We start from the raw sequence: 27617 nt of genomic DNA on the forward strand, positions 1-27617 counted from the left end.
GCTTTCCAGAGAATACTTACATGAGGAGTCCTGCACAATATTGACTTTTCATTCCGTAAATACTTTGTGTCCTCCTCATGACAGCTGAAGCTGAAAATGTTTAATTCTATACTTCACCCAAATTTCCTCTATGCTGACAGATTTTTCCAATGAAAGTTTTGGCCTAAAGTCTCATTATATTCTAAAACTGTAGTTCCCATTAAAAACACATGGCCAAGCAGATTCTTGAATCTGCTCTTCAAAATACAAAATTACTACAGTGGCAGAAGCAGCGTTCTTGTTCCATGAATGCACTGGAAATAAGATCCAGGCTTAAACAAAGTGAATATGATATTGAAGGCAATTAGGCATTATCTTATAAATAAAACCAGTTCTTGGGCATTCTGTTTCTCAGTTCCTCTTTAATAGAATAACATGGAAGAAAGAATGTCTCATCAATACACAATAATATATATAACTGCTTGACTGTAAAGAATAATGACTATCATGGGCAAAATTGCTCCTATGATACACTGAAGGAATGGAATTAGTTGGCCTTGCCTCCCTAGAAATTTTGATTATAGAGATGATATATATTAAATCGTCCATGATTTACACATTCTGATTGGAATGACACAGATGCAGGAAGATATCAAGTAGTTATAAGACCAGGATCGGTTTACAAACTGTTTCAGGATTTCAGCCTTCACTGAAATCTGCAGGATCTTCATTAACTTTGCTGTGACTAAAATAATACCAAAGCATTAGTTCTTTGGTCTCCTACTACTTAAAAAAATCAGTTATCACCAAAGTCCTACATGCCTGGAGTTTGCCCTTATTACCCCAGGAATTAAATTGGATTGGAGATGACAAACTAATGGAGATATTTGAACTGATCTGCCCCTCACTCCTGTATTTTCACAACTCTACTGCAGTGTTTTAATACAGCAGAACACAAATTTTTTTGTTTTTTGAGGCTATGTACTGAATCACAAAGACATAGTAATTTAATTTGTTTTATTGTATTGCACAAGATATTTATGCAATCCATGTAGATACTGTATTAAAGGATCCATGTTTCCCAAAACATTGCCTGTTGCAGCACACATCACAAGCATTGTGAATAACCAGTGCCTTCTTGAAAAATCAAAGTTTTTGGTTGCAAGTTTAAGCATGTGTGGCAATAAATGGAAGAAAAAAAGCAAGGAGTATCAATACATATTTGTTTTCAAACACACAAATATACAATTTTCAGAAGAGCACCAATAATGTCAAGCAATTATTTTGATGAGATACTGTATGTGTAGGCTCCACAATAAAAAGCCAAGATACACACAAAAATATATTTCAACTTCTAAAATAATTTAACCATCATATTTTGCATGTGTCACCTGTTTACAATACATCATTTCATATACAACATCAGGCCCAAAGCCTCAAACTGTGAAAATTCGTGCATACTCAGAACAGTTGACACTCTGAAGCTGAAAAAGCCTTCAACTGTTTACATCTGGATATAGAGCAGTATAAGACTGCAGAAATAGTTACTGTGAAGGTATAACAGAAATGGTAGTACGGAAAATGAAGAAAAACACAACCAAGACCCCAAGCACAAGGTTCTTGAAAGAGGCCTACATGTAAAGTGATGTTGCAATAATTTATAACAGTGAATAATTAATACCAATCTCCCTTCTGACACCTACAGAGTCTCATATGTTCAGAAGCCCATGGAAGTGAACTAACCAAACGTCATGATCAGTATCATCCTCAAATTCTGTTTCTTAAGTTTCTGATCATTATACTGGTACTTAAAAACATTTTATACTTGCTGAAAACTGTTATTAAAATTTACCTTCCTGCTATGAGAATTTAGTGTCATAAAAATTATGAAAAACAATAGGTAAAAAAATAGTACTTTATGAATATTTTTAGAAAACCCGTCAAACAGCTGCAAATACAGCTGATTTTTAAGTGTCTCTTCTCTTGAACTGCATTTCTGTTTATTTTTATTTAAGTGAATCACTTTTAAGAAAGCAAGGAGTACCAGCTCTAAGATTTATTCTTGTCCATTACATTGAGGACCTCATCCAAAAGTGAAGGTCCCAAGTCAAGTTGTAATGAGAGAAGAGAGCCTGCAAGATCTGAAAGGGATTCTTCTGACTTTGTCTTGGTTAGTTCACACGAAAGTCGGCTATCTTCAAACAAATCAACTGTTTGCCAATCAGTGCATCGTTCAGAAAAGCTGGATGAGTTACTGTCTCTACCATTAATAAAATGTGATGAAGAACCATTTTGCTCCCATACATCATCTTTGTATGTTTCTCCATTCTCCGTCTGTTTACTTTTCTCCTGCAACTTCTCCTCAATTACTGGCTCACAGCTAAGCCGTGGGTTTCTTGATGACCTGACGGATTCTTGCTTTGAATTAAACGTCACTGGTGACAGTAAGGGCAACATAAGAGCTTGAGAACCCCCAATGGCAGGAAGGGAAATAGCATTTTTGAGCACTGGTGATGGAGTTTCTGTAAACATGGATTCAGAAGTGCTGTTTGCCCTTAAGAATTCACTGTGGCCACCAGATTGGCTAACTCTAGTTTCTCCTTCATTTCCAGGCAATAATTCATAGTTTCCCTGCAAAAAGGAGATGTCTCCAAAAACATCATGTTGTCCCTCTTTTCCAATATGTATGGTGTGACGAAAATCTCCAAGTGGTGGACTGATCATATCAGGAGACAAGATATCCCTTAGTTTGAACTTCTTCCCTTTCTTATTGTTAGCAGCTTTCAAGTAGATGGGTGTCTTGGCTGGCATCTTGCTTCTAGATAGAGGGGGAGTTGTTTAAAAAAAAAAAAAAGGAAGGAGAAGTCCCTTACAAAGCCAGATCTTCTCAAGAGATCTTCCGTGTGACCTATGTTACATCATCATCTTGTACCAATCTTGCACATCAAGTCCCCTTCTTCTGAGGTAGGGAACTTCAGGGTATGTGAATGTCTCCCGTTGGAGGACTCTGCAAGATGGAGCACAAGTTTCAGGCCAGTTAGCAACCAAACATCCAACTTCAAGAACTTGAGAAGACCTGCATGGGATACAAAATCAGATTATCATTAATTTTTCCTGGTTCATTCGGTCCTGTTTTCACACACACACAAAAAATTAGCAATGGTACTGACAGTTCCAGTCTGCAGATTAACATTATGATGTTTCTTCCCTTCATTAGGCAGGATAAAAGGGTTTAAGATTAACAATGGCTAGCTAACCTTTCTCTGACTTTATAACTTGTTTTGAAGTCAGAGTTTCTTAGACACGGTTGCTGAGCACAGTTCATTTGGTAAACATCACTATCTGAATCCTTCTTCTCATTCTGACATTCAAAATGCTGGTCTTGAAGTGCAAATGCAGAAACTTATTTATAACATCCAACAACATAAAGCTTTTGGTAGACCCAGGAAGACTAAAAAAGGCACTCAATAATAATTATTTTTTTTTAATGGGAGTAGTTCACCTTGGATTTGATAACTTTTGATATCCTCATTTATTACTGGAACAAACTGTCACAAATAGCTTTTCTGATAAACGTGCTAATGTAAAAGGATAATTATAGGTATCCGATGAAAGTATTGGTCCACATCCTCAGTTCCACAAATATCCGAACATGTTTTAGAAGGGACTGATTCTTGTGACCATAGTCTGTAGACTGCAGGAATTCTACACAGCAATTAATTTTAGACTGTAGCTCATGTAGGCCATGAAGCTATGGTGACTCAGAACTGCTCTGTACACCAAATCATTTTAAAATACAGTTTTCCTACTAGAATCTTGTCTCTGAAAAGTCTGATAAAGCTGTCCAGAAGGTTAACAGGATATTGGGTCAATTGGTTATGGAAAAAATACTCTTTACTAATGCTTTAATGGTGTGATTCTTCGGTCAGGAATCAATAAAGGATACTGTAAGAATCTCAGAATAAAAGCATTTTTATCCTGGGCATCTTTGTACTCTTCCCAATTCAATCCAGTGAGCAAAGCATTACAGGCCATTCCTCACTAAAAGTCTCAGCCCCAAATCTTTTACTGTCCATTTCCATTCTAATTCTGTAAAGTAGCTTGCAGTTTTTTCCACAGAAACGCATCTCTCTCTCTGTGCAATATGTGAAGAGAAGCTATCTATATTTTTGCTTCATTTCATACATGCCCCAGCAGAGATATTCCTTCATCAAATTAAGTCCAGCAAGAATCATCAGTTCAAAAGCTTTGTACTGGCAATAAAGACAGATGGCCAAGAAGTACTTAAGCATTTTCACAAATCCTCTAACCTGAGTAATTAGTTCCTTCAGTTGGGTGCTTAACTCTGCATCACAAGGGGAGCTGGGAATCTTGCCAAGTTAGCATTTTGGTTTTTGATTTCCAGAAAATATCTACTGCACTTCAAATAGTGCTGAAAATCACTTCACACAGAAGTACAACAGATATATACAGAAAATACTGTTGTACAAAATAAGCCAAATGTTCTATGAATGCAGAGAACATTTGATACTTTTAAGCTCAATTTTGAAAATACAATTGCTTGCAATCATGCACAGCTTCCCTCTAAACAAAAAAATGCTAATTCATTAGGATCTACAGAATAGTAGGAGATTCCCATTACATACCAAAACTCCATCTACTTAACTCCCTTTTGCATCTTACACTCTATGAAGTCCTAAGATCTCTGTTTGTGCCACGCATCGTAGAACAGAATTTATGACTCAAATCAGCTACCTTTCAAATTTTAAAAAATTAAATAAAATAATAAAATAAAATCACCACACTGTTTCAGCTCTCACCTTTCCTCTACCCTTGCAGCCAATTTAGGAACACAACATCCTCAACTCTACAGAGGTTGTATGTGGTTGAAAATGAAGCCTAGTAGTTGCTAGTTTCAGAGTGAAAGACCAATTCTACATATTTTATTCAAATCATAGTTTAGAGGAAAAAATGCAAACACACAAAAACCTGAAATAGAGCAAACTTTTGGTCATCCAGATAGCTGTAAGTTCTTGCACTATAAGAAAGTCCAGTAAGGGGCAGTGTGAAACCACAGTACCTCAGAGGATGCTGCAAGAAACTTCAGTGCCAGGAATTATAATCCCGCTTTACAGAACAGCCTCTGCTTTTGGGAAGGCCTTGCTTTCCACATGGCTGTGCAAAAAAGATTTTGTGTATGAAGAGAGCATTCAAAACTATACATTCACTGCAAGCAGCATTTGCTCTGTTAAAAACAAAAGCTACCTTTGCTGCAAATTTCATGAGTCATCCCATTGAAAATCCTGAAATTACAATTTGTAGACAAAAGATAACGGTTCTGTATTAAACAGAGGGTCTGTCTTTCAACATACAGTATAACCTAGACATCAGAGCAACTCCCTTTCTGCATATTTACCCTCTTTGTCACCTACTGCCCCATGAACAGATTTTAAGCCTCTCCGACCAGCTGAAATATATAATTAATCTGGAAATAGTCCCTTATCTTAAAACACTGTTTTTACTCATATTTACTTTGTAGTTAAATAAGGATATCAGTATATATTGTGGATTTTTTTTAAAAATTAGTCTTTGGTAAGAAGAAAATAAAAACCTGAATTTGTAAGTGAAGAAAGGTACAAAAAGACCACGCTCCCAGCCCAACTTTTGCAGAACTAAAAGAATAATTGACAAAATTTTCACAAGAAGCTTAACTTACTCCCTGCATTCAGCAAAATTTCATGAAATTACCAGTACATGCTGCTTAAAAGCAGCAGAAACACTACAGTCTCAATATCAGGCTACACCGTAAAGTTCACTTTATCTTAAAATTAGACCCTTTTCTGATCTAGCTGTTTTCATAGAATGGCTTGGGTTGGAAGGCATCTCAAGGACCGTCAAGTTCCAACCCCCTCTGCCGAAGGTGGGATTGCCAACTGCTAGATCAAGTATTAGATTAGGCTGCCCAGGGCCCCATCCAACCTGGTCTTGAACACCTCCAGCGCCAGGGCATCCACAAGCTGTCTGGACAACCTATACCAGCACCTCACCGCCCATTCACAGGACAGGTGCTCCAACCCTTTGATCATCTTCATGGCTCTCCTCTGGACCTTCTCCAAAGCCTCAACATGCCTTATATACTGGATCAGACACAGTACTCCAGATAGGGCCTCAACAAGGCAACATAGAGGGAGACAATCACCTTCCTCACCCTGCTGCCCACCCCTCTTCTGATGCAACCCAGGCTACAATTGGCCTTCTGGGCTGCAAGAACACACTACTGGCTCATGCTAAGCTTTTCATCAACTAGGACTCCTAAGTCCTTCTCAGCAGGGCTTCTCCCAAGGAGTTCATCTCGTAGCCTGTATACATATCTGAGATTACCTCCACCCAAGTGAAAAACCTTGCACTTTGCTTTGTTGAACTCATTAGGTTAACAAGTGCCCACTTTCTGAGTTTATCAAGGTCCCTCCAGATCATCCCTTCCTTCTGCTGTATCAACTACACCACTCAGTTTGGTGTCATCAACAAACTAGCTGAGGGTGCATTCAATCCCATCATCTCTGTCATTGATAAATACGTTAAAAAATACTGGTGAAGCTGTGCTGGCAGTTTTAGAAGAGCCTTTTTTTGATAAATTTCATCTCAGTACCGAAGTGACCACTTAACCAAACTGAAAAGGAGAATGAGAAGCTATCAGAAAACCAAATGCATAACTAAAAATCTACAGCCTTAGACTGCCAGCCTACAGTAGAAGACTTTGCTTAGGAGAATAATCTGAGAGAATTTTTCTACCAGTTTAGGAGATCTCTAGATCTCCTTCTTTGAACAAGATCTGAGCATGAGCTAAGACAGAAATTTCAGCCCAGTGAAAATTAGAGTTTTATTTTGGCTGTTACTCCAGCTCATTTTCATTCCTATCACTTCACTCTCTCATGTAAGTGTTTTGCTTGGTAACTAAGGCCAATATTGTCAGAGGCACTTCTCAAATTGCCTTGTGAACCTTCTGTCCGCTCAGCAACTACCTTACCCACAGCTTGAAGTTTTCACTGGATGCCTCAGTCTATTCCACAGGCTATCAGCAAGTATCTCAACATCTAAGCTTACAAACCAAAGACAAATTAGGGTCCTTGTGCAAAGATTTATTTGTGCACAAATCTCAAGAGACCTAGGTCCTTAGGCAGGGTCCTAAGTGAATAAATGATAGAAATAAAATCCTGTTTCCACAGAGCAGGTCAAGAAGCATGGTTTTATGGGAAGCCTGTGGGCTTTCTTTAGGTCAGTCCCTAGCAAGGATTCTGCCTTATGTGTCATCGGCTAAAATCAAATTCAAAATTAACAGGAACTCATTTTCAAAGCATCATAAAAAAAGCAGGGAATTATCACACAGAGCAAGTCACTAGGAGAAAAAAAGACAATATGTACATTATTTACATAACCAAATGAAAAGAAAACAATACAGCAAAAGACAGAGATAAGCTACGCAGTAAGTTGGTGAAACTTCTCTACCTAATGAAATATCTGCAAGCACAGCCCTATAAGGCTTTAGAGGTTCATTCTGGAATTTAGCTACCAGTAGCTCTCACCAGCACAAACTGTTGCAACCTGCCTTGTCCATGCTGATACTTCCAATACGCCTGAAACTACATCAGTACAATGTTATTATAATACAGGCTTGAAGTCATGCAGTCATTGTAAGTAAAACTAACTAGCACGACAAATAACTAAGTCTACAGATACAAGAAAATCAGCAGATCATGCACAACAGAGCTTACCTCTCACATTCCTGTGGATGTAGGTGTCTATCAACTGGCAGCCTCTGCAAATGAGGCCACTAGTCCATCTACTTCTACATCAATTCATCAGTGAGCCTTTGCTTATACAGCCACCACTTTCTGAGTAAGCAAATCAGGTAGTAACACTTCCTCTACAGATTGTTCATCTAAGTTTACTTGGTTTCTAGGAGGCCCAGCCTCTGAATTCATCTGTATTAAAATCAACCACCCTGATTGGATTAAAAGCCCTTACCCTTTTGTTGCTCCCTTCTTCAAAGAACTTGCACCCTTCTGATTAAAGCTACAGATTTAATTACTCCATAAAAACAATCAGGCTAATCACACTTCAGCACAACTAATCTTCTCCAACTGTATTCACCCTAGCTCCCTATTTTATCTCATTTTTACATATGCCTTTTAGAAAACAGAGGGAAAACACACACACAAAAACCACTAAAAACAAAACAACAAATGAACAAGAACAATAAACAGAAAAATCCCCGTTCCTCCCAAACTTACAGGAACACAAGAGGGATTCTACAATACACTTCATTCATGTCTCCATTTTCCTTCAAAGGTCTAAGTGGCCTGCTAATCCCTGATGTTCGTTCTCTTTCCACTTAAAAGTCCCTACATGCGCAGACTGCCCACAGTAATTTACTCTGCATAGGCTAGTCTTCAGGGAAAAGGCATCAATCTGTAACCTAAACACTATTTTTGTGTTTGTTTTTTAATACATATTCTGCAACTCCTTTCATCCTTCTTTTATACATAGTATACAACACAAACACCTCAATCTCCCAACACAAGACAAGCTTTCTGGAACTAAGATCACTTCCTAACAACCTCTTTTTCTGGCCCTCCTCGTCTCATTCATACCTTTCTTTAAATATGCCCCAAAGTAGACAATATTCAAACCGAGATCTCATTTTCTCTCTCAACAGTGTATCTGCATTTTTCTTTTAGTATCACAACATAGTTGGCTTATGTTTAGTTTGTGGTCTATTAAAGACCTATCCTCTTTAGTGAAGAACAGTTGCCTAGCCAGTTATTCTACATCTTCTTCATGACTACTGCCTCCACAGCAAAGCCTTAAAACTCACTGCATTGCATTCTATTAATTGCAAACACTTTAAATTGTGAGGATAATTTTAAATTTTAATCTGGGCCTCTTCACTGTGTGGGTTTATCATCACCTACAGATAAAGCATACATTTGAATCATTCATAAAAACATCCTGTTGCAACAGAGACAACTATAGCCCTAGAATTCCTCCTGCTATGTCTTTCCAGATTAATAGAGGTTAAAGCTCCAAGTTACTACTACTTGAAGTAGTTTGAATTTTGAAACAACTTTCTGTTTGGAGGTATCTAATAGGAGTGAGTAAGGAAACATGAATATACTCCATAATATAGATACATTATTGAATGACAAGCAAAGTCTGGAAAACACCAGCTATACATAACACAAACTGAGGAGAAATAAAATAAAAATAAAAAGCAGAGGACTGTCAGCCATATTTCCTTCTGACTTTCTCAAGGTAAGAAAATCATCTGAGTATACCTTTTCAGCCCCCTTGCTATAAACACTTTTCCTTATGTAAATTGTATGGATAAATAATACACTAGCAATAAGCATTCCTGAAGGGGCGTTAGTTGTCCTTTAATGTAAGCACAGACAGGGACAGACTGAATACAGTGTCTTTTCCTCCAGGTATCTTCCATTTGTCTAGCACACCCCAGCCCCCAAAAGTGCTTATGAATGAAAAGAACCCAAATTCCTGAAATTATTTTCAGTTGTTGACTGCCTTAAATCTTGACAACCTTTCCCTGCATAATATCTTGTCAAATGGATCAAGCTAGAGTAAATCATATTAACAAAGAAATACCTCCAACTATAAACCGTTAAAGTACGTGTGCATTACACTAAAATGAAGCCAACCTAATTATAAATAATTGAAGGATAAAATTAACTGTGAAAACAAACAGCTGTACCAGCACAGCTAGAAGGGGCTGCTGAAGTCACCTAATTTGGGGCTGCTCTCTAATTTGAGCAACTGGCCCCAGTCTCCAGTTATTATTTTGTTCTATATCAGCCTGTGAGATTACAAAGGCCTTTTATCAACCAGCAACCTTCACCCCTGTTAAGGTACTTGAATATTAACCAAGTCATTTCTCAGTAGTCTTTTTTGATCGAAGTGAACAGGGGGAATTCCTCATGTGGTGATGGTGGGGGAGTAATTTTAGGCCTTCAAATATTGCTTTCTCTCCTTTGAACCCTCTCCAATTTTCCAACAGCCTTTTCAGAGCAGATCAGAATTAGTGACAACATTCTCATGCAGCATATACTCCCTCGCAGCACACACAAAGAAATAAAATCACTTCTTCCTTTCCATCATTTCTCCTCACTTATAAACAAGATCAAATTTCTGTGTCTATCTTCACCATCTTACAACAGGAATTTTCCAGTATTTACAAGCTCTTTGATAGTAGTACTGCACAACAAACCCTTTAAGATTTCTTCTGCTGATATAACAAAAAACAGTTCTCCAAGCAGAATCAATTCTATTAGCAAAGTTAGCAATTTGTTACCAGAGCCATTTGTAGCTCCAGTGTGAATTACCCCATCCATCTTTTTTAAGGATGACGATAAGCATATATTCATCTAATCAACAAATCCGGCCAGCACAGCCAATGGTAGTGCTCACTTGTCCAGTAAGTCCAGTAAGTGATGCCCTTTGTCCACTAAGATTCTATTCTTTAGGGAAAAAATAAAAGGCTTTCCAAGCTATTGTTCTCCAAAAGTAAGCTGGATTTCTATTTTCAGAATAAAATGCAAGACCATAACTCAGAAAGAGAAAACATTCTATTTGAATGTGCTCAATCGCCTTCTTCATCAATACACATCCTCAGTCTCCATGACCTGCACATCTGTACTGCAATAATCTTATTTGCAGACTGCTCAAGAAAACATCATAAACCCCAGTGCTGTATAAGACTGTTGGATGATTTCAAATGAAATACATTCCTCTATGATGCCAGTGTCCTCCTGACATTTACTCTAAGATTCTCAATGTGTTTAATATGTTCTTCATTGACACTACAGAGAACTAAAGTTTTGAGAATTTGGCTGAGGCAATACTGAGTCAAATGCCTTATACAGTGGGTTTTTTGTTGTTGTTGTTTGTTTTTTTGCAGTTGTTTTTGACCACTCATTAGAATGTTTTGAAAAATATCCATTAAAAAAGTACCCAGCAGGCCTTGGCCACAGCCTTCTAGGTTTGAAAACTTTGCATCTTTTCTAGAACAATAAAAACCTCTTGTCTTTTCTTCTCTAGAGACAAACATTTAAAGAGCTCACTGGATTCTGCTGGTCTGCCCTATAGACTGAAGCAGCTCTCTATTATATTCTTCTTAGCTTTGCTAGCTGGTACATTCATACACATGGATTTAATACCATATAGTTCAACTTTATTGTTGGCTTTCTAAAATTGGGCGACCATTCCAATTTAGGCATAGGCACATGTCTGTACAAAGTACTAAATGCTTCTTAACTCGTGCAGTCTGTGAAGGTGGGGTTACGTTTTATTAGCCAGGCTGTACACTTAAGCATGGTCACCTTTCCTCCTATAAAGCCAGCACATCGGATGAGCAGACAGCCAGGGATCATAAACTCACAGGCCACAGGATGAAGAGGCTTTAAAATCTTGTCCATGAGTTCCCTTCGCACATCAAAAAAATTGCCAAAAAAGAGACGAAAAAACGCACACCTCTAGAACCAAGCCCACATGCCACCTAAAAGACTGGATAACCACTCTGGCTGAAATTTCACCAGTGAAGAGAGAAGGAAGGTTTAGTCTTTACACAGAGAAGCTCCCTGATGCACAAGGCATGTTCACCTGAGTGCTGTTATTGCCAGACAGAAGAATCAGAACGGGCAGGACTGCCCCTTTGTAATTCTGAGCAGCTTACCTACATAGCTTTCTCCTTTAACACAGAGGGTGTAGTTCTCCAGCCAAGCTCAGTTCTCAAAGCTGGTTTAAGAAGTTTCCGCCCTTGTTTCCTCTCTGTTTGTTCCCAGATCCGCACTGCAGTTCCTTGTACTCTCAGCATGTAGGCAGATCTACAAGCCACACTGCAAACTGGGCACAGCAGCAGTTCTCCCCACTGACTCAGTTTACAGTAAAGGCTTACAAACAGCTGCAGTGTGACTGCTGGTAACACTTCCAGAGAGAGTTCAAGCCCAATATAACTTACTGTCAAAGACATTCTCCTCCCACCATCTGCGTGCACACACTTGACCCCTCATAAGCCAGCTCGGCTCACTGAACTGGATGAAAACTAACTAGGAAAGGGGTTTGAGATCACCTTGCTACTTCCAGCTGCAGCAAGTCATTTGAGCAGCTCAGAGAGCAAAGGGTTCTGACAGAAAGGATGAGCAATTCTTAACCAACATTTCAGAAAGATAAAATGTCCATGGATTTTTTTTTTACTCACTTCTGATGCAAAAATGACTTGCTACTTGCTACATCCACTAGTCTTGGGGTTCCTAAAATTGGCATAATCTAAAAACAAAGTTTTTTTTCAAGATATTTTTAACAGTTTATTATTTCTATTGTTTTTTTTAAATAGATCTCTAACATTTCCTTAACTGGCAGCTCCTGACAAAAGGCAACCTAAAAATAATACCATCTTGCATGATCCAATTCAACCCAACTCCAGCCCCTTAGCCACCTCTCCTCCAATTCTCAAATACTCTTCATCTCAAAGTCAAATATTCTTTATCATCTCCTTGAAACACACAATTGACACAGGCATATTACAGTCACCAGTTCTGTTTTTATTCAATTCCTCTAGTGTTTCACTTGAAGTATTTACCATCTTAAAACAGCTGATAAACTCATTTAAACCAAACTTGAGGTCCAGAGAACCCTCTGTACACAAAGGTTAATTATGAAGGAGAGGTACTGAACTACAGAGGAAATTTGCACAGGACATACTTGTTGCACTGCATAGGAAAGGATGCATTCTCTGCTCTGTTGCAGTTCTGCCTTCTCCAAGGAGCAGAACGGCCATCAAGATGAAATCAAAGAGCATGGGGATGGGGTAAAAGGAAGGAAGGAAATTATTCAATGAATTAATTACAAAAGCTTTCAGAGAATTTCTTATTTGGTCCAAATCATGCCCTCCTTAAGGAATGGGGATGAAATCACAGAGTTAATAAGACTTTAAAAACTGGTGATCCGTATGCAGTGCAAAGTAGATTGTTAACACAAGTAAACTAAATGATTTTGTTTTACTGCCCTTATAAGAAACATAAGGAAAAATGTGGAATTACTTTACTACAAGCTTAAGCTATACTTGTAACAGAAAAAATGCCACTATTTGAAGGCAGTTTCAGCAGAGGTAAGAGTAAGTGACAACCGAAATACACATTATATTCTGTCTCTGCTCTGCAGCATGTCAGCAACGCCTGTGACTTGCCCCAGCAGATAGGGCTGCATCACATTGGACAGCAGTTCAGTGTTCCCCATTTCCTCTTCACATCTCTTTTTGACAAGCACTCAGTTCTGTCAACTTGAGTTGCTTATACTATATCGATCAGACTTTTTTCCTTTATCACATAGCATTAGACTACATTCACTTTCTGTGCCAACAGTTGTATTTCACATACTGCTCTTAAAACCAGGCAGAGTTAAGCAAGTCTAATTTGAAAGAACTGAATATACTCAGTGCTTCTTTCTTCCATGTTTGGAAGCACTACAGAGATCTACTGGCAGAATATTCAGAGTGGCACTGTGCCAGTTCGGTGCTAAAACCAGACTGATTAGCAGCTGATATTTCTTTCAAACTGTAAACCCCACACATCTAATTAAGCTGATTGAAATAATGCTGTCCCAGGTCCCAGGAAAGCCACCTTCTTGATACCTGGGGTTTTAGCTCAGCCAGTACTCTGCTACTTTCTCCCCATTACTGCAGCCATACTTCCAAAGATAAGCATGTGTGTATGACACAGCTTAAGCCAAATGGCACATGAGATGACAGCATCTGTACACAGAGATCAGACCCTGAGCTTGCATGTGCAGGCAGCATGACAGAATAATTAAAGGATCAGAAAAAGATGCTGAATCCAGTGAATTCAAGCAGACCTCATGTACTGCAACTCCTGTTTTTTAGCAGCTTTTTGAAAAGGCATTTTGCACACGTTCTTGTTCTCTCTGCTCTCTGCAGGGGCTCCAGCACAGGATTTTGCCTTGAGACTGTAAAAGAACATAAATCCCTGCGTTTAAAGGTCAATATTTCAAAGTGCTCCAAAATGCACATTTTGTTTTTAGAAGTAATGTCAAGGGAAAGAGTATTGGCGGCAAAAGAAAACTTCTAGTAGGCAGTCACATTAGGGTAATGTAATCATGACTCACACTCCTCACCCATTTCCTGACTGGGGTTGTGCATGATCAAAAGAACATCAGCCACAGTAATGCTGCCTCTTGTTAATGTTAGCTAGCCTGAAAGCATTACAGGCTACCAGCAAACAAACTCATTGCAGAGTATCCTATTTAAAGCTTGGCATAAATTGACAATGACAAATGCAGTGGTGTAATACCATACTCAAGCAAAACAACAACTTGCCCTTGGTGAAAATAGCAAGTTACGACTTTTTATGATGAGTTCTCCTATCTAAATAAAATCTCACGCACTTTAAAAGACTGTAAATCATTGAGATGCAAAGGGAGAGGAACACCCAGTTGTTTGTTAGTCTGTAAGGAAATACATGAAGCACAGACTTTTTGAAGAAGATCACAGTAAACTGCTCTAAAACTAATCTCTCACCAGAAAAATTGGAAAAGAGCACACACGCTGGGCCTCAGCAGTTTTTACTGTCCAAGAGAGGGAGGTGCTGCAAGAGGCAATTTCTGTCTCAAGGTTCAATTGTGTTCAGCAGGAATAAAGTGTGTGCTTAATTATGCAAATTGATGTTCATTTGTATAAAGAGCTCTTCAGCTGAAAACAAATTTCAGATCCTTCTTGGATGTTGGTCACATTTAATTTGTTCGACACCCACATTAATGAAAAACCAAAAATTAATCAGATGCTTCAACAGAAACTGGGCTAGACTTCAGGTAACGCAGATGATGACACCTGCAGTCCTCATCGCCAAGCAGGGGATGAGTTCACACTTCTCCCTCCCTCCTACCCTCAGGGGAGAGGTTCACTCTCCTTTACAAGTGCCAACTAACTGCTAACTATGCTCTTCAGCAGCAGCCTCCATGTTCCTCATGCAGCCTCCTACAAGGGATTCCAAAGGGAAGAGAAAGCCCGAAGCTGACCATTAATTATATCACCCATTGCCCATACCATTGTCCGTACAATTTACAGCGAGCAACAGGAGCATTCCACATCCAGCATACTGAAAAGACTCATACTGGATTTCTGATAGCCAAATTCTACCTGAAATAAACAACAACCTGACTTTCCTTAGTGCCTCAACTTGCCTCTCACAAACAGCATTTCGCTCCTCACACAGAGTACTGAGCTGACCAGTAGGAGAAACAATCACACAAGGCAGAAGTTACACTTAGGTCTGGCTAAATGAACACCCGCTAACTACACTAAGCCTATGCTTTGTCTAGGTGCACTAATTACTTCATGGTTGAGAGGAGAGAAACTAATTCTGAAACCAACCAGGCACACATGAAGGCCTTTACATGGCATTGCAACACTTGCTGCAAGACTGTTACAACTCTGCTTGGTCATCATGCATTTTATTTACACACCGGTAACAACACAGAAATGAGGTGCAGCAATCCCCGTGGGCATGGATGCACCTCTCCCTTGACCCAAGCGTGAGTTGTTACCACATGCTCTGAGTAGCTCCTGTACCAATTCACATACCTGGGATGGAAGGCATTGGGGTGTAGGCAGACAAATAAAATAATGTTATTCTGAGACCTACTTTACCACGTAAAGGGCACATTTATTTGCTTAATCCTTTAATAGGTAGGTGAGATGAACTTCTGCTTTTACTGACAGCTATTTAAAAGACATTTCTAATGGCTCTTGCAAGCTCCAGGGAGTCAAAAGTCAAGTCATGGGAGGAGTGACATGTCGTTCAGTATCCAACTGACATTTAAGGAAATGTGACACGTGGTAGAGCCCAGGACAGTCACCCACAACACTAACAACAACTTCTGCTCAAACACTGGAGGGAAAAAAACAAACACCAAACCTCAGAAAATAAAAGCAATGTAAAGACAGTGAGAACCCAAGCCACAGCAGGGCATGCCCTGGTATTCCTGATGTCCTTAGAGTAGGCAAGTGGAGCAGAAATTGAGATTAATTTCTTGGACCTGAGAGCTAATAGAAATCATATCCAGGCATAATATCCCCCATTTCATACTGTAATAATGCAGCAGAATTGTCTTAATTTAAGGTACAGCATGGCTTTCTCTTCTCTTATAAAAGTCCATGCTGTTTCTTATGACAGAAATAGCCTCTGCAGAAACACAGGGAACCTACAGTCTTTAGCTATTAAAATTACTACTGAAGTTTTATATGCCTGTTTCCTGTTGCCTCCTCTACCGCCATTATACAGTATTTTCTACTCTATATGGATCAACCTTTTTTTGCCAAAATCTCTGTAAACATTCAGTTCTGAAGTTAAAGATGAGTAATTTCTCCGTACTATGAGAAAGTAATCCTTTACAACTTGAGTCAATATACAGCTTTACAGCTATTCAGAACCCATTTAACTGCATAAATGGCCTTTGAGTGAATAGCAACAGAATTTTCCTTGTTCAGAATTCAGTGAAGCTTTAGAGAAATACGATTTTCTTTTTGTGTTATTCAAATCCTCTCAGAAAACAAAACATGCTAAATACAGGTTATCCTACAGTAACTCAAATTTATATATGTCCTGAAACAGAAATCCTGCCACAGGTATTGCTTTTAAGCTTTTGCCATTCCTGAAAAGACCATAATTTGTTCACTTTAAAGAATGAAAGTGGGAAGGTAGAGACAATTTAGGATCAAAGTGAAGAGAGACTGAAACAATCATGAAAATAAAATATTTACACTAGTAAACCAAAACTCCAGATTCAACTTATTATCAGCTTGCTGTATAACAGCTAACTTTCACTAGTGTCCAGGCTCCCAGTTCAATCTCTGCAGCCATGATTAGGAAAGTTCACACCTTCCCAGGTGTTTCACTCTGTCTGCAACAGGACAGGCAGAATCAGCCAGCATACCAACACAGGGTTGAAAGGGCGTTACCTCTTGAAATGAAATTACAATATTTTTGTTTGTAAAATTGAGAATGGCTGAAAATTCAGACAGATATTTAATCTACCTTGAATGTTGGTGGTTAAGCTCCTGGTGACTTATTTTTCAACAATATGAGCTAGATATTGTTTTAGAACTTGACCACACCTAATAAATAATAAAATTCTCTTCACACCTCTTGCTATTTACTTTTCTCATGTAGAAGAAGATACAGAAAGCTTTCCTGTGTGTTTTTCCAGACACCAAAATATTCTTCTTGGACTATCCACTGAAAGGTTGCCATTTACTCCTTGTTCAGACTTACCACTCATATCCTCAGAAGAACACAGGGGAAGAGTTTACCAACATAATAAACATCTTGGTTCGCATGCTGCATTTAGAAAGAAACAACTCTTCATCCTAGGAAATGCAATGAACTTCCATTCCTGTTCTTTCTGCTAACACATTCCCTGAATAAATGCAAGAAGCAACCATGGGACTAAAGTAACTTTTTGAAACACACTACCATATAGCAGCCACTGATTACTCTTTTCAGATAGCTTAAAAGTACAATCAGGTTTACTTTTTGAAAAACTTAATTCCCATCTTCTCTCTCTGTTAGCAGTAATTAAATGAGCATAATCGTTAGAGGCAGTAACTACTTTAAATCAAATCAGAATGAGGGCTTTTCACTAAACAGATTACAAGATGACAAAAATGATACAACTGTAATGGGAGAAAGACAGTTTGTACAACATCCAACAAAGGCATCTTCTCTTCCAGCCGATGGAATCTCAGAGCAGGTCAAATACGATTCCTTACACACCAGCTTAATGTGCCTGACTTTGTTGAAATTTTTACCTATCTTTACATAGTAAAGAGTGATGACGCTCACAGTCACACTGAGGATGTTCCATATAGAAGTTGTGGCATATCTTTCTATTATGAGATATGATTTGTGTAGGCATTCTACTCAGCAGAAGAACTTTCAACCTGCCTACCCAATGGAAGCTTTTTAAATCTTTGCCTTTAATTTATCCATTGCAGTTGGAGAATTACTCTAAAATGACCTGCACTGGAAGACTGAGGATCATAGGGAGGAGAGGAATTGAGAGGAAAAATGTGATTTGCTGATACATGATCATCAGCACGGCACATGAACATCAGAAAGCTACTCAAGCTTTAGCAGTAATTCACACATTCAAGATTAAAATTTTGACTAAATCACACAGGCCGCACTTTTATGATGGAAGATATGTGCTCAGAAACCGTAACAGAGTTTTGCAGGACAGACAAGCAGCTGAAACAGATCTTCTTTTGCTGCGGTCAAAAGGTCTATTGCAACCCCTCACTGCATAACAGAGCAATGACAAGGGAAAGGAAAATTCTGTATTTGGCCATTATTATGTCTGTTCCTGGTAGCCAAAATTCCAGGAGGATGTCACTAAAGAAAAGAGCCATGACGCTAGATAATTTACAGAAACAGACCCATGGAAAATTGAATCTGCTCAGCTACTTTGAAAACGAAGTGATGAGTTGATCATGGGCTGTAACCAACTCATATGGAATGAAAATATAATAAGACAGTATATCCAGCTCCCAGATATTGAATTATGCTATTATGTATGTTTGCTAGCATGTAGCTAGAGAAAGCAAAGAAAGAAGGAAAATGTATCTTCTCTGAACAATAAGTCTGTTTTACCAGAGCTTGTAGTGTATTCTCTTTTTATTTATTAATTTATTTATTAAGTTTAACGTTTTTTTCCCCACAAACAAACTGCTCATGGTCTAATTCAAACAATTCAGGAGCCATGCTGACACAGAACTTGGTAACTATTCAGGAAAGGCCTATGGCTTGTAATAGACATGTTCCCTACTGTCTGTTACGGCTTTTAACATTGAAGGTATGAATAGTATTTTCCCTTGACGAAATATGTGACCTTTCTCTTAAGGATTAAATATTTTGGAAAGCACTTGTATCTAGAAAATGCCATACTAATTTTCTTAGAGCCTTTTGTCCACAAATTACGTTTTCTTGGCCATAAAGATAATTGTGAAGGCTGAAAGGGTAAATTTCCTAAAAGTTATCAAAATAGAGTACTCATCAAAACTGCTGTGCTTGGAAAGTTCTAGTCTTTCAGCACAAAATAGTAAAAAAAGAACAAACAAAACAAACAAAAAAACCCAACTATGTTTGACACTGCTTCAAATCCTGCACAGAAAATTGAATAAATTATTTGCTGTCAAATTGTCATGAACAGTTTGAATTCTACAAGCTTTAAAAGCTGTTTCTCCTCTGATCCAAGCAGAAGGGCGTCCATTTCACAACTTAGCCTATTCAACGTGAACAAGGAAAATGTAACATTTGAAAAGTAGAACTTTCAAAAAAAAAAAAAAAACTTAAAGAAAAAGGAACTCAAATTCATGATTAAGTGAATTCATTCCATGTCCAATATTAAATACTAAGTTCTGGAGAAAAGAACAACAAAAGATAAGATGCAGCTTCATTTACTTTTACTCAAGAGAAATTGAGTTAACACTTGAATTTTGACAACACACTAGAAATACCACCTATTTTCAAGGCTGATTGAAATTCATGAGGTTCACATGGGCTCAGCTCTAAAGCTTGCCCAGGTCCTTCTGTGTGACACCCCTTCTCTTCAGCATGTTGACTGCACCACAGCGCAGACAGAAATTCAGAAAGCCCAGTAACCAGTGATGACAACAGGAAAGAAGAACCATCAGCCCAAAGTGAGAAAGGACAGCACCTGTGCATAAGAACTAAGAAAGCAAAATCAGGAGACAAAATAGTGGAAGTGAGAAGAGATTAACTGTCATGCACAGATACGCAAAGAAGGCTTGATACAGGAAGATCAAGTAGAATTGAGCAATATGAGTTAACTCCATGTTTAGGGTGTTTATTTGGGCACTGAAACTTGTTTTCTTATAATTTTTTCAGTTTCGTGAAGATAAAATCTTTGTATTTTCAGAAATTATGTGAATGCACTTAAAAGATTTGCACTTTAATGGGTACACTTCTCACCAGCGGCAGTGTCAAAAAACTTCTAACATTTCTGTCATCGATCCATTACTTGCCACTCCTCTTTCTTTCTCCTCTGTGTCATCAGAGTATATCCCAATAATCCAGATCTTATTCAACACCACAAAATACATCACATACAATGGATATTCTTCTGCCAAACTAGAGGCATTGTTGTAGTCCCAGGGTAAAAAAACTACAACTAAAAATGAAGTTAATCATCAGACAAAAATATGAAAGCTGCATGGAGCATTTGCTACTTGATTATCACTTTCACTTGGAGAAGTAATGTTTCTTCTTATCTATCTCATAAATTCCTTTAGGAACTCCTACAGATTCCTAACCTACTTGGGCTCTTCCTATTGTAACTTTTCTTCTTTGGGATCAGAAATAACTATTTTTAAGAGAACTGTACAGGCCACTCTGCCATAAAACAGATGCCTTTGTTTTCTTTGCTGTTGAATTTAGTGGATCTTATCTAAAAGATTCTGAAGACTGAGATGGGTTTTCACCCTGCCTGAGGGTATATGTAGACAAAAACAGCTATACAGAAAAACAGAAACAACCTCCCTCCTCAACCAAAACCATACAGTGCAAGTGGAAAAGGATATACAGGAAGAGAGGAGCTGCCATACAAATTACTGGCCTACTCTGTCAACTGTCTTGTCCCTAACAATCAATTTGCTGTGTTGTCTTCTCTGTATTATTTCACATATCATTAAGAAGAAACAAAGAAGAGTAGACATGGTAACACTAACAATCCAACCCATTCAATTCAGTTTTTTCTCAAAGTGATTAGACGCCTGAATTCTCTTAATTCTAGGCAAGAAGTAAAATCTGAGCAATGTATTACTATAAATCCGTATTTTTGTGCAGCAGGAGTCCTAATGACATTATAAACTGTGCACACATAAAACAACAGCTCACAAGAGACAACTGATCAGTTGTGGCATTTTTTGGGACAGGGAATACCATTCATTTTGTAACTGTTGTAAGCAACACTTCTCCTCCCTTTTCCATCTTTTACCCCAAAATGTTTGCTTGACTGCAGTAAAATACAATTCCATATGTCCACATATCCTCTGTGTGGACACACTGCTCCATTCTCCATACTCCCATCTGTTTTTTAAATATCCAAGCAGAAAAATGCTGCTCACAGAAGATGCAAGCAATGCCCCTGGAGAGACTGCATCTTACCTTCTTATGAACAGTGGCTATTTTTCCAAGGTCATGTGCTGAGAGAAATGAGAAAGCAAAGGACCAGCTTAAACTTAATGAAGAGCAACAATCTCTTACATCTGAGGAAGGAACATGTGAGCAGCATCTGACATGCAGGACCATCAATAGCACTATTCTTTCCTTTCCCCATTTCACTCACCGTGTAGCTCTCTCCTACTGTTTACGCCTTTCCTGAGTTGGGGTAACCCCTAACATTCTTCCTAGGAGCCATGAATTCTCAAAAGAAGGGAGACAACAAATCTACATAACCACATACCATCCTACAAATGAACACAGACAAGTCATGCAAAAGTTGAAGAGAAGTGCCTTTACACTTCAGTGCTGGGCAGAAACAGTATGGCTGGCGTTCACAATAAACTGCAAAAGGCAGAATCTGCATTTTCTTTTTCTACCTCTCTCACTGTGACACATGCAGATTTTGGCATCAGCGATGCTTTTGCTTTATTTTTTACATTTACAGAAATAGTACTCTCAAAAAAATGAGTCCTATCAATGCTTTAAAATGTCACACAGCATGAAAATCAAAATTGATTAAGCTATAATTTGATATCTGAATCTTAAGAAGATGGACCTAACAGATCTCTCGGGATAATTTTTAAACAAATTGAGATTATGCTTTAGTTCCCAGAACACAGCTTAATCAATACCAAAAATAAAGACTGAAAATTAATACTGATGGCCATTCCCCAACAGAATTCCAGAATTCTTAATTAAAAACAGTGTCAGAATGTCTGAACAAGGTGCTTTTCCTTAATAGTGGTCCATAACATTGAATACAGTATTTATGGTGTATATCTCAAGCAGAGGAAAGAGAAAAAGCAGAACAAAAGATTCACCTCAAGCCCCATTACAACTTGGACTAATCTTTGGCCAAGTTTCAGATCTAACTTATCCAAATCCGATGAGTAAATAGAATTAAAAGTTAAACTAAATCAAAGTATACACGAAATCAGATTAACTGAGACAAAAAAGATAAAGTCTGTGGTTTCTAGAATATACTTAAGATCTTCATGAAAAAGATGTATATGTAACTATACACACTCAATTTAGGTCTTAACTAGAGCTGGAGATAAACATACAAGAAAGAAGGAATGGAATCACTTTTTAATCACAATGGATTCAAGAATACAATTTAAAAGGTTAGATTCAGTAAGTATTAGAATCAAGAGGAACATTAAAAAATTGTTCTGCTGTCGCAAGGGTTTTTTAAGGTTCTAACTTGAAGTATTGTTTTTTCAAAATGTAAAAGCTTTCTTAATGAAAAGAATCCATTAGTGCTGCTAAGCACTTCATGAAAATAAATATGGGGAAAATTAAACAGAAAGACAAGAATGTAAATGTGGGAAAGGAAAAAAAAAAATGACAAAACAGCAACTTTGGCACTGTTTTCTTGTACTTACTTGGTATTAGTGTACCACTCAAGCATTAAAAAAAAAAAGAAGTCTACTAAATGTCTACTATACTAGAATTGACCAATCATACAGCTTGAGAGAACTATGCTCTTAAAACTCAGGGGGGTTCTTTATTAGAACTGGAAGAATAGAGTCAAAGGGAAAGCTGGGAAATCCAAAGATTATGTTACTTGTGCAACCATTAGTTGAATTTTTCACCATCTACATTAAAACACTGTCCAGCACCACCAAAAGAGCAGAACCTTCAGCCTTAGTTCATCATTTCAGATACATCCTTTCTTTCGCTACTTCTCACCTCATTCATCCCATGTACTGTCTGAGGCAAGAGGGCTAGAAAAACCCTTGTGTATCTATCATCATATTCCCCAGACATTTTTTTGTTTTAGATATACTTGCTTTTGCCATCATTAACAAGCTTTTCACGTTGGCTTTTTGGATTTGTTTCACTTCACTGTTATACTATGAAGATTTTTTACCAGGGAAAAAATAATTTTCAGACTAGGAGTTTGCTCGTTCGCTATTTTTATGACAGGTTCTAATATTTTAGAGAAGAAAAAAAAACCAAAACATTTGTAATAAAGACTCAACACCTGTTTCCTTTGTTTAAGGCATGATACAAATATTCAAATACACAAAAATTTCTACAGAGGAACAGTAAGAACCAGACTTGAAACATCTGGTATTTCAAAGGGACAGAATAAATAATAATCAATTAAAAATACACCAAACACTACATTTTAGACTTCCCCAGCAAAGACAAGAAGGCTTTATTTTTAGAAACTTCTCTAAAAAATAACTTTAAAAAGTAAAAATTACCTTTTAACTACATCTAGACAACTTTGCAGAGGTGTGACTAAGCAAGTTGTACCTACTTTCAGAGACCACACTTGTCATCTGCACTTGTATCTCTACAGAAGACCATCTGCTGTTTGCACATAACTACAGAGAAGTTCACTTAGATCACTATGAATAAGCCCCAGCACAGTAGCTCACTACATCATCCCATTTCATTTCTTATCTAACTTGTTCCATGTTGACTTTTATGATGGAAATCAAAGCAGTGCATCAAACTGGATGAGCTTTCTTCTACTATACAATGAACAACATTAACATAACATTTACATAGTTAAGTTATAAGCTGAACCACACAAGGTGAAGACTGAAGCCCTTAATGTGGCACCGACACCAATGAGATACGACTCAACATGCTTTAAAAGTATTGTGCAACTTATATAATTTCAAATATAACAATATTTCAAATTAGATTTGCTAAACACACTTTCAATAAAATAGTCTCACATAAAGAACTGCTATGGTCATGAAGATAATTTTTAACTATAATTTTCACATTTTCAGAGCTTCAGGTATTAAACTGCACTACTCTAGTATGGGCATAGCCTGTACACGGCTTATCTCTCACATCAAAAAACAAAACCCACCTCCACAAAAAAGAATAAAACACACTCAACACTTCAGTAAGCTCTCAGAAGAAAAGAACGTCCAGTCGATTATAAAAATTATTGATTAACTGTGCTTCTGTGCACTTAACTAGTGGCTGAATCATAAAACAAACATTTCTTCCCACACCTGACTATTCCATAAACGTCAATGAAACCCAAGTGATGATGTAAATATACCTTGTCACCTTGGCCAACACTGTCTACTTGTAATCATCTCACTTCATCTTGGCAGAGTGATTTATGAAGCTCTGTGTCTTGATTTAACCCTTAAACTATGAAGAAGTTGGTTCCAACCACTCCTACTACATTCTTCCCACTGCAGTCACCATGATGGATCAATATCATTGCTAAAAGAATGCTAAATACTGTAAAATACTGTATGTGAGAATTATATTCATGAGTGCCATCCAGAACTCTCTTATTTAGCACAGCACTGGAAACATATCTTCCCTTCAGCATGAGCTTTACCTGGACACTTTCTCACTTGTAGCACCTAGTTCTGCCATCCAGCTTCACACAAAAGCCTCCCCTGCTTGGTGGTGCTTCACATCCACTCTCAATAGTCCACCTAGTGATATCTATCAGTACCAGCTGCATGCTTTCACTGGCTAGTAACTGGGCTGCTTTGCAGTGAGAAGAAATCCTTTAAAAACAGTGCACCATCTAACACCGTGCTCTTCTTATCCATATAAAAGTTCAGGCCCAATTTTATGTGGGAAAAGAACCTTTCTATCACACACCAAAACCATCAAGGTATACCTTCAGTCAAATACCCCCCCTGTGAGTGCTGTACTGGTGGGGCTGTGTTATGGATAGCCCTCCCAGTCAGTTTCCTTGTACCTCTGGAAGGGACAGCCAGACAGCTCTTCTGAGATGGCTTCAATCTTGACAAAAGATATTGACTCTGCTGTGATTGTGATAAGAAAAAGAAAAAAAAAGTAGAGAAGTGATGCTTTTTGTTTGTTTTTCCAAAGTTACATTTGTGTGCATTTGCAAAAATGCATGCATTTGCATGCAAAAGCCAAAAGGAGCACCACATGACTTTGATCTACGACAACTCTTGTCTGTGAGGGTGAGGAACACGAGCACCTCTGAGCCCCCAGAACACCGTGCCAGGAGAAGCAGAGAGAACCTGAAGGCAAGTTTTACATGCAGAAGGAAATTTCTTTCTAAACAGCAGCACAGTTCCCTCCCCTACCTTAAACTATTTCTCAAGACTTGGGCAGAGGACCAGAATTTCTTCTATAGGAGTCACCTAGCTTAGAAGATTACAAACCGAAACAGCATACGTAATTATGAAAAGCTAAGAACAAGACATGTTTTGCCATGAAACATGGCTTTCTCTGGTTACAGCAAAGCTTCTATCAGTGGCTTGGAACAGTTTGAAACACCTCTTTGAAGTCAGTGTGACAGCAGTCAAACGGCGTAGTGCAGAGCCACGCTGCCCCAGGGAACGCGTGGCTCCAGGCTGCCTGTCGGGCGATACCATCTCTTTCCTTTCCAAAGGCACCCAGGCCACCACCTGGCGATGCTGGCAGGCTTGATGCATCACTGAAGAAGGCAGGACTACAGGGGGAGGTAGTTTCAGCAGCCTGATTTTCACTCCTACGAGTGCACAAGGTGCTGCTGAGAGAACAGGAGTTAGGATTATCTTTCATCTAAGGAGGAGATGGGCCCCATTGTTTCCTTTGCAGATACTGCTGGTTTATGCTGAGGCCAGGAAAAAAAATGCTCCTTTCAGTATTCTACCGACTGGAGAACCTGCTCGGTTCCTCTCCCCTCCACGCTGTAATAAAAAACAAATGTTCAAAGCAAGAAATGCCTTGAACATAGGAATTTTTTGTTACTTTTCTGAATGCTTCTGCTGAAAAACTATTTTTAACATGCCAAAGAGCTGAAGTGAAGCTTAATGCTAATGCTACATAGGCTGGACCCTTTCAGAACAAAACACTTTAAAAATAAATCCTGGCAACAGCAATCACCTGCTGATAGGCGCTTTTATGTTCAGCCAGCTGCTGAGATGCCACATCTGTCACTTCTTGCTCCCAGTATCGCGTTTTCCTTTTCTGTAGGGAAGGAGAAAATTCTGTTCCTGGCACTGTGCTGAGCATCACGATGCCTTTTTTGGTAGCTCTGTCATTCCTCCAAACATCTGAGCCACCGCATACGGATTTCAGCATTTCTGGTGCCGCCCGCCTCACCAACTGCTCACTTTTATATCCTCATACCTTAAAGCATCTGTCTTCCCTGAACCACGTTACATATTTATGATCTATACATAACTGAAAATACTGGTCAGTGTATAAGCAATTTCACTCCTGGGCACTCTCCCTGCCTCCTGCACCCAAATGCTTCTCAAAGGAAAAGATCCGGATCATGTTCGTTTCATTAAACAATTTCATAATAAGCCCTCTTCCTATTTTTAAAGCATAACAACAGTCTATGGTGACGCAAGTTCTGAATTAATTGCTTCCTCTACTTCACTCTCTTTTACGTTTCCATCGACGACGAAATGAGCCCCTCTCCTCAATCCGCCGCCCACAGTTCTCCACCAGCGGCCGAATCCCGCACCGCCCCGCACCTCCCGCCCGGGATTCTTTGTCTGCGGACAGCCGGAGCCGCTCACGGCCGCCGCTCAGGTGCACACGGAGGGACGGATGGAGGGACGGACGGATGGACGGATGGCGGGCCGGGGGATGAGCGGACTCACCCCGCACAAAACGCAGACGCGATGCGGAGCTGCGCCACCGCCACAGGACGGGAAATAGGGACCGGAGAAACCCGCAGCGCAGACAATGTAAACCCATTATTGGGGGACGAACGTAAGATCTGAATTACGGTGATGCAGAAACACCCCGAGCCATCAAGCAGAACTGCACCCCAACACGAGGATTCATTGATAAATGCCTTCGAAATGCCTCCCCTCCCTAACTCTCCCTCCCGGCTCGCTGCGGGGCCGCCGCCGCCCGCAGGGGAGGCCACCCCGGTTCGGAGCTCCGCACCGACAGCCGCTCACCCCGCTCCCCGACTCACGGCTCTGCCGGCGGCTGCCGCCGCTCCTCGCTCCTCGCCGCGGAGCCGGGCGGGCAGCGGGGCCGCCCCTCCGTGACCGGCACCTCCGAGCGCCCGTCAGCGCGCGGCCGGGCGGCGGCGGATCCCCGAGTCCCGGGGGCGCGGCGCGGGGCCGCGAGCGGCAGCGGGAGCCGCGGGAGGCGGTGCTGTCGGCGGGGAGGGCGGGCGGCGGGGCGGGCTGCAGGGAAATCCCGGCGCGGCAGCCGCGGGGCGGGCCGTGTGCGCGGAGCTCGCTGCGAGGAGCTCGCCCTGGCGGTCGGGAGAGCCCAAAGGCCGGCGGAAGGACCCCGGCCCGTCGCACGGGCTCTTGCTGTCGGCCGGAGGGTCGTTGCGTGGGGAGCCCGTGCGTTCTGGTGTTGATAACATTTTTTCACGCTCCTCGGGTG

The 27617-nt window shown here is 39.5% G+C and overlaps 1 protein-coding gene across 9 annotated transcripts; it reads right to left on the minus strand.

Moving 5' to 3' along the window:
* Positions 1-981: 981 nt before the first annotated feature.
* CDC42EP3 (CDC42 effector protein 3) lies at positions 982-27400 on the minus strand. 9 transcript variants are annotated; one of them, XM_085219534.1, is made up of 3 exons: positions 27193-27400; positions 13900-14010; positions 982-3055 (listed from the first exon to the last, which is right to left on the minus strand). In XM_085219534.1, the coding sequence occupies exon 3, from the start codon at positions 2788-2790 to the stop codon at positions 2029-2031; it is 762 nt and encodes a 253-aa protein (XP_085075660.1). In that variant the 5' UTR covers positions 2791-3055; positions 13900-14010; positions 27193-27400; the 3' UTR covers positions 982-2028. The 9 variants fall into 9 exon arrangements, with proteins under 9 accessions (XP_085075660.1, XP_085075664.1, XP_085075659.1 ...); XM_085219538.1 differs by lacking the exon at positions 13900-14010 and adding an exon at positions 26142-26225 and having other exon boundaries at positions 982-2986; XM_085219533.1 differs by lacking the exon at positions 13900-14010 and adding an exon at positions 26142-26225.
* Positions 27401-27617: the final 217 nt, after the last annotated feature.

Source organism: Meleagris gallopavo, chromosome 2, assembly GCF_905368555.1.
Source record: "Meleagris gallopavo chromosome 2, MGAL_WU_HG_1.1, whole genome shotgun sequence".
Classification (NCBI taxonomy): Eukaryota; Metazoa; Chordata; class Aves; order Galliformes; family Phasianidae; genus Meleagris; species Meleagris gallopavo.

Bases quoted from the DNA above. Each gene is read 5' to 3' on its own strand.
- CDC42EP3 (XM_085219537.1), bottom strand. From the start codon at position 2,790: ATGCCAGCCAAGACACCCATCTACTTGAAAGCTGCTAACAATAAGAAA.